Source organism: Athene noctua, chromosome 27 (assembly GCF_965140245.1).
Source record: "Athene noctua chromosome 27, bAthNoc1.hap1.1, whole genome shotgun sequence".
Classification (NCBI taxonomy): domain Eukaryota; kingdom Metazoa; phylum Chordata; class Aves; order Strigiformes; family Strigidae; genus Athene; species Athene noctua.
This window is the reverse complement of record NC_134063.1, coordinates 4,420,025-4,426,961: the sequence shown is the minus strand read 5'-3', so window position 1 is coordinate 4,426,961 and position 6,937 is coordinate 4,420,025. Positions and strand designations below refer to the sequence as shown.

At 56.0% G+C, this 6,937-nt stretch overlaps 1 protein-coding gene across 1 annotated transcript; it reads right to left on the bottom strand.

Moving 5' to 3' along the window:
* Positions 1–3,318: 3,318 nt before the first annotated feature.
* LOC141970815 (forkhead box protein L2-like) lies at positions 3,319–4,437 on the bottom strand. Its single transcript, XM_074927698.1, has 3 exons — positions 4,156–4,437; positions 3,652–3,824; positions 3,319–3,547 (listed from the first exon to the last, which is right to left on the bottom strand). The coding sequence occupies exons 1-3, from the start codon at positions 4,435–4,437 to the stop codon at positions 3,319–3,321; spliced, it is 684 nt and encodes a 227-aa protein (XP_074783799.1).
* Positions 4,438–6,937: the final 2,500 nt, after the last annotated feature.

The following is a 6,937-nucleotide window of genomic DNA, read 5'->3' as shown; positions in this document are numbered from 1 at the left end:
TTCCCCACAGCGAGAGTGTCCCCGTGTCCCCGTCCCCACCAGACACCCCGGCCAGCCCCCCCCCCCCCCCCCCCGGTCCCTCCCTGGCAACACTTTAGCACAAATTTAAGTTTGCACTAAAAAAAAATTTTAAAAAATAAATGAAAAAAAAAAAAAAACAACCACCCAAGTTTGTCCCCATCCCGCAGCCATCGCCTGCCTTAACCCCCAGCCCCCCCGCAGCAGCGACGAGGCCCCCGCGCAGCCGCTTCCCCCCCCCACACACGTCTTGTAGCTCAGCATTGAGATTTATTTTTGTTGTCGTTATTGTGTTGTTTTGGTTTTGTTTTGTTTTTTTTTTTTTTTAAAAAAAAAAAAATTCAGGTTGTGATAAAGTGTTGCCAAAGATACTGCTGAGTTACGCCGGGTCAGGAAAGGAAAAAAGAGAAAAAAAAAAAAAAAAAATTAAATAATAACCAGACAAAACCCGAAGGGGAAGGTCAAACTGAAAAAGGAAAAAATGAAGGGTTTTGGTACAAAAGAGAAAAAAAACACCCCCCCCAGTGTAAGGGCAGTGGGGGGAGCTGGTGTGGGGCTCAGTGTGGGGTTGGGGGGCTCAGCCCGGGGGGGTCCCCCCCCAAGGTGATGAGGGTGCTTGGGGTCACCCCCTGCTAGTTTGGGGTCTGAGGGGTGGTAAAAGGGGGGGGGGCGGGGGGGGGGGCTGCAGGGTTTCACCCCCTCCCGGGTCCAGGGGACTTGGGGTGTGGGGGGGGGGGTGTGGGGGGGGCATCTCCTTCCTTCCCCCCGCGCTGCTTGTAAAGATGCTGCATCCAGCCCTTCCGGGGCCTGTGCCCCACACCCCCACCCCAGAAATGGGGGTGTCCTGCCCCCCCCCAAGCCTGGGCAGGGGGTGGGGGCTCGTTCTTCCGCAGGAAAAGGGCTTATTTCTTCTCCCCCCACCCCCTTCAGCACCCGCCAGTCAGTGCCCACCTCCCACTTCTGCTCCCCCCCACCCCATTTCCCCTTTTGGGGTGAGGGTCCCGCTGGGACAACCCCAGCCCCAACCTCCCCCACCCGAGGCCTGATTCGACTATTTAAAAAGAAAATAATAAAAAAAAATAATTATATATATAGCTATATATCGTATCTATTTATATTTTCGATTTATTAAGAAAAAGTTTTATTTAAATAAAGAGGAACACTTTTTAAAAAAAAAGAGTAAATCACCACAGTGTCACAGGATAGAGCTTTCTTAGGGGAGGGAGACGGGCGGGGGGGGCCATACCGAGTAGCAAAATGCTGCGTTTAAAGTTGTGTTTTTTCTAAAAATTATATATATATATATATATACACACACACACACCGAGAGCTTAAACTTCTCCTGGGGCAGGGGGGGGTCACGCGTGAGGCCGAGCTCTGCCCGGGAACCCAGCGAGGATGCTCGAGATGGGGCCACTCTTTTTTTTTTTTTTTTTTTTTCTTTTTTTTTCTTTTTTTTTTTTCTCCTTTTTTTTTTTTTTTCTGCGTCTTTATATATAATCTATTAAAGAGATTCTCTATCTAAAGCACTCGCAAGGTTTCAGCGGTTTTTATGTGTAAACTACTTTTGTGGTATATCTGGGTAAAGGAGCGAGGCGAGGAAAAAAAAAAAAAAAAAAAAAAAAAAGCACAGAAAAGACATTCCATAGATTGTAACTTTGATAGTTCTTTATAAAGTGTGGGAGACGAGGAAAAAAAAAAAAAAAAAAAAAAGAAAAAAAATTAAAATAATAAAAATTGCACTTTGGGGGGGGGCTTTAAAAAAAAAAAAAAGAAAATAAACTATATATTAAAAATACACACGCAGCCGTTTGGTCTTCTTGGGAGGTGGAAAAGCTTATCGAGGGCGACAGCCCTGCGGGGGGCGGGGGGTGTCTTCTATTTTGGGGCTGGTTTACGATGGTTTTTTTCTTGGGTTTTTCAGTTTTTGGTGGTTTGGAGATGCAGCGGGTGTTCCTTGGCTGGGGGGGGGCTGCGGCGGTGGAAGGGGTGTCCTGCACCAGCCATGGAGCAGGGGAGGTGGATTTGGGGGGGGGTTAACCCTGATTTGGGGGTGTCCAGGGCTGCAGGGAGGGTGTTGGGGGATGTGGGGTGCCTGTCCCAGCCTGTCGCTGTGCCTCAGTTTCCCCAAACTGAGCAGGGTGTCCCCCCCACCCCGCAGAATAATGGTGAAGGGTGGGGGTCCCACCACCACACCCAGTCCGCCCAGTCCCCCCACGGCTGGATCCAGCCCCTGTGGGGGCAGCTCGGCCCCGTTAAGCCGCGTGTGGGGGGCTGAGGCGTGAGGGGGGGGCGAGGCGGGGGGGGGGTGCGGGGCCCTAATCCCGTTTGGGCTCAGATTAGGGCCGGGGCAAACGCCGGCACCCAGATGGCCGCGGTTTAAGGAGCCATCAGGGACGGGGTTTGGGGTGTTTCACCCCCCCCAGGACTCCCTGCGAGGCCGGGACGGGGCGGGGGGGGGACACACACCGACTGCAAACAGGGAAACTGAGGCAGGCGGGGCGGGGGGAACGCTGATGGCCCCGAGGGGACCCCCCCAAATCAAGGCCCAAAATCCTCCTGCCACCCCGTCCCTGAGCAAGAGGCAGCCTGGCCTCCAGCTCCCCCCTAATTGCTGCATCCCCCGGACCCCCCCGACCCGTGTGTGTGTGTGTGTGTGTGTGTGTGTGTGTCCCCAAAGGGCACAGCCAATGTTAACGGATTAATTTGTGTCATAAGCTTCCTAGTTTTTGGGAGCGCGAAGAGCTTTGGGGGGTTTATCTCCCGGGATTTAGTGGCCGAGTCGTCTTTCTTAGCGAGACGCCCTAATGCCACTTAACACCTGGGAGCCGCGATTTTCATTAGGGGCGTCAGGGACAATTAGTAAGAAAATAATTAGGGCAGGGGCCTGCCGCTGGAGGGTCTAAGCCCCATATGTGCCTGGGCCCACGGCGGGGGGGGACACACCCCTCCCCACGGGATGGGGTTGACCCCCAAGGGGGGACACATGGGGGTAGGTCCCATGTGGAGGTTGGACCCCAGCGAGGTGGGGGGGGGGGGTGTGTGTCCCTGGGGGGGGTCCCCATTGGGGTGTGGGGACAAGGGGGGGGTGTTGGGGGGGTCGTGTACCTCTGGTTCTGGCCCCATCCTGGCACGTCCGGGTTCACTGGTGATGGGGGGGGGACACACATGTGATCCCTTGGCTTGGCGGGGGGGGGCAGCACGAGGCAGGTGACATCCAGAGTGTCCCTGAGCAGGTCCTGCCACTTTCTGGGGGTCCCCATCTAGGCACCCCCCCAGCCCCGAGCAGGAGGGGGGGGGCTAGAGGAAGGGGGGCTGGGGAAGGAGGGGGATGGAGCCACGGGGAGGGGGGACCCGTCCCCAGCCCCAGCGTGGCCGCTCGGGCAGGCAGCGGTGGGGGCCCACGGGCAGGGCGAGGGGGGGCAGCACAGGCAGGGCGAGGGGGGGGCCAGGGGGGACCGGGGGGCAGCAGGGGCAGCAGCAGCCGAGGCCGTACAGGGCGTAGGGGTGGTAGTAGCCGACGTTCACCCTGCGAGGGGAAACAGAGCACCGGGGTCAGCCCCGAGCCCCAAACCCCTCTGCGACCCACCCCCCCCCGCCCCCCAAGGGTCCCCTCCACCCCACCCCGCTCACCTGCGGACGCGCCGCCGGGCCCGCCGGCGGTGGTAGTCGCCTTTGGCGAAATCCTCCATGTTGGCGGGGTGGATGGCCCAGAAGTGGCCTTTGCCGTTGTCGCTGCGGCCGGCTTTGACGAAGCACTCGTTAAGGGAGAGGTTGTGGCGGACGCTGTTGCGCCAGCTCTTCTCCTGGGCCGAGAGGCGCCGTCAGCCCGCCCGCGGCCACCACGGCCCCGCCGCGCCCGCCCCACGCACCTCCGGGACATCAGTAGGCACCAGAGTGAACGGCGCCTAACCCGCCTGTTGAAACCAACCCCCTGGCACCGCTTGAAACCGTCCCGAGATCCAGACGCCAGCACACGCGTTATCCCGGCGGATTGGGGTCAGCAGAGATGCGGTGAGTCAAGCCCAGCCCCGTCCCCCAACCAGCACCCTGGGCTCAGTTCGCCCACCCCAAGCCACCAAAACTGGGGAAAAAAATCCTTAAAAACGGGTCCGCTCCAGCACCGCAGCCCCTCACCTTGTTCTTGAAGTAGGGGTAGTTGTCCATGATCCACTGGTAGATGTCGGAGAGCAGCAGCTTCTTCTCCGGGGAGGAGAGGATGGCGGTGGAGATGAGGGCGATGTAGGACTGCGACGGCTTGTCCCCAGGCTCCGGCAGGGGCCGGGGGGCTGGTGGGGGGCTGTGGCCGGGGGGAGATGGGGTGCAGGGGGGCCCCCCCTCACCCCGCTCCGCCAGCAGGGACTCGATGGTGAAGGAGGCCCCGGGCGGGCGCCGTCCCCCGGACCCCGCGTCCCCCATGGTCCCCGCGCCAGCCGCAGGGGAGACCTCCTGGCCCGGGCCGGTAATTAGTGCAGATTACAGGGTTTGCTAATTGTGTTTTCACAAACGGGCTGCCTTCGCAAAGCAGGCTGTTTATCTGGCAAAGCCCCGGGTTTAGCGGGATTTGGACCTTTAAGCCTCATAAATAAAATGATTAATCCGCTGGAGGTGGAGGAATTCGAAGTGGCACCGAGGTGCCCGTGGGGACGGGGCCCTTGTGCCCACCTCACTCTTGGGGGTCCGACCGCTCCCCAAGTCCCAGAAGCTGCCCCGGGACCCTCCTGCCCCACACCCAGACCCCCCCCAGGCTCATTTTGGGAGCTCCTGAGGACCCCAGGGAGAAATCCCAACAAGCCAACACCGAATTAAATGTAAATCTTTCTTTTTATTTAACAAACACTATAATTTGAACTTTGAAGAATGTGTACTGAGGGAAAGAAAAATAATTTTCTTTTTGTTTTTTCTCTTCTCTTTACAAAAAAAAGAAAAAAACAGGATATAAGAAAAAACATATGTACAGGAAGAGCTGGCCAACTCAAACAGAAATCAGTAACAGAAGCATGATGTTTCCAAACAGTGGCTTGGCCTGGAAAATTTAAAAGCAATTAAATTAGAATACAAATATTAGAAAAAAAAAAACTGGACTCTAAAGCTACTGTGCAGCCAGGGATGCGAGCCACAGAACTTTATACAGTAAAACTTAATTTTTGAGCTCTATCCAGTTTTTTTTTGTTGTTTTTTTTTTTTTTAAGTTTTAATCCCCTTTTCCCACCCCCGCCCCCATTTAAACCTGAAAACATATTGCTTACACGCAAACAGAAAAAAAAAAAATAAAAAAATAAAAAAGAGAAGAAAAAGAAAAGCCTATGTCATACAAATGAAAAGAGTTTCTCTGTGCGAGCAAGACTGGAAACAGCGGAAGAGCTGCCCGCTCCCCCCTGCCCACGGCTGCCGGCCGGGACACCCTCGCAAGATGCCTGGGGAGAAAGCGTGGGGTTTTTTTTGTTTTTTGTTTGTTTTTTTTTTTAATCCCCATCCCCTTTTGCCTTCAAGTTTTCATTTGCCAAGACAAAACTGAGATGGGCAGGAAGGGCTGGGAGAGCCGGACGCTCCCTCGCCAGCATCTGCAGCCCGAGGCGGAGCCCCGCGCGCTCCCGGGGATCCGGGGATCCCCCCCCCAGCGGGAGAGGCTGGGGAGAATTTGGAGAGGAAACCTCCAAACATGCCAGGTCGAAGCTTCCTGCTCAACAGCATTTAGAGGATAATTCTTTGCTTTTTGGGCAAGTCACTAACAAGGATTTAAAATAGTTCTGGGTGGACCTTGGTGGCTTTTCTGTCGCCGTGAGCTCGGCCGCGCTTCGCTTTCTCTCAAAGGGGATGAGCTCCGGTGCTGCCGCTTTGCTGCCGTTGCCCCCCCCAGGCCCCGGCTGCAGGGAGGAGAGGGCCGAGGGGAGGCAGAGGGGTTGGGGTGCCAGCAGGGCTGTCCCCACAGCGCCCGGTGACGCCGAGGGCCCCTCGCCCAGAGCCGGGGGAGGGGGGCGTGTCTCGGGTCAGCAGCCGGACGCTGCCCCCCGACATCGGGATGGGGCACGGCTCCTGCTTGGCCCCCCGTCCCCCGCGGGCGCAGAGAGGCACGGGCCGGCTTCCTTCCAACGTTTATTCCCATCTACAGATGAGAAAAGTCAGCGAGGTCCAAAGCAAAACAGAGTTCAGAGGCGTTAGTGGGAACAGCAGAGCCGCTTACGCAAAGTTAATTACAAAAAATTCTCTAAGACAAAGTCAAAAAGGTTACCATTTGGAAACTCAAAACGCAACAACATTTTGCCATCAAGAGCATAGCAGTAGCTTTGGGTCTGGGACCAAAGTCTTGAACAGAGAAGTGGAAAGTCCAGAGGCTGTTAACACGTGGTCGCAGGGCTCCACGCATCGTCCCTCGGCTCTGTCCTCAACACCCTGCCAACAGTGCCGCCAGCAGCGCCGGTGCCGGGCCGCACACTGGTTCGTGACTGAAAGAAACCTGAATTGGAGTTTACCGAGGTAGTTGGCTAGAAACTGAGATTCCCCCACCTGGCATTTTCTCGAAGGCCCAAGCACCCCTCGCCCCCACCCCGCTCCTCCTCACGTGCCAGGTGTCCAGCTGTCCTGCAGGTCACTGCCACCGCCTCCAGAAACAAAGCCTTCTCAAAGAAAAGGGAATGCGCAGCCCTTTTAAGTCTTCAAAAACACCAAGTTATTGCACTTCAAAAATACAACAGGTTTGTGGTTCGAGCCCTCCCCACCCTCCCCATGGCTTCTGCTCAACTAAAACGATTCACTACGCACAATTTCTACGTTACCTTCGGATTAGGTTAAAAGATTCAAAACGTGTCTCTTTACATGAGGTGCAGAGCTGCTGGAGCTCCTATCTAGAACAGTGCGATTCCAATCGTACATCTCTTCCCTTTCACCCCGTGCCCCCCGTCCCCACCCCTAAAAATCC

Excerpts from the sequence above, each read along its gene's own strand:
- LOC141970815 (XM_074927698.1), bottom strand. The coding sequence starts at position 4,437 with ATGGGGGACGCGGGGTCCGGGGGACGGCGCCCGCCCGGGGCCTCCTTC. Across the intron at positions 3,825-4,155 it reads ACCCCTACTTCAAGAACAAG|GAGAAGAGCTGGCGCAACAG; the intron begins GTGAGGGGCTGC and ends CTCTCGGCCCAG. Across the intron at positions 3,548-3,651 it reads GCCCGGCGGCGCGTCCGCAG|GGTGAACGTCGGCTACTACC; the intron begins GTGAGCGGGGTG and ends TTCCCCTCGCAG.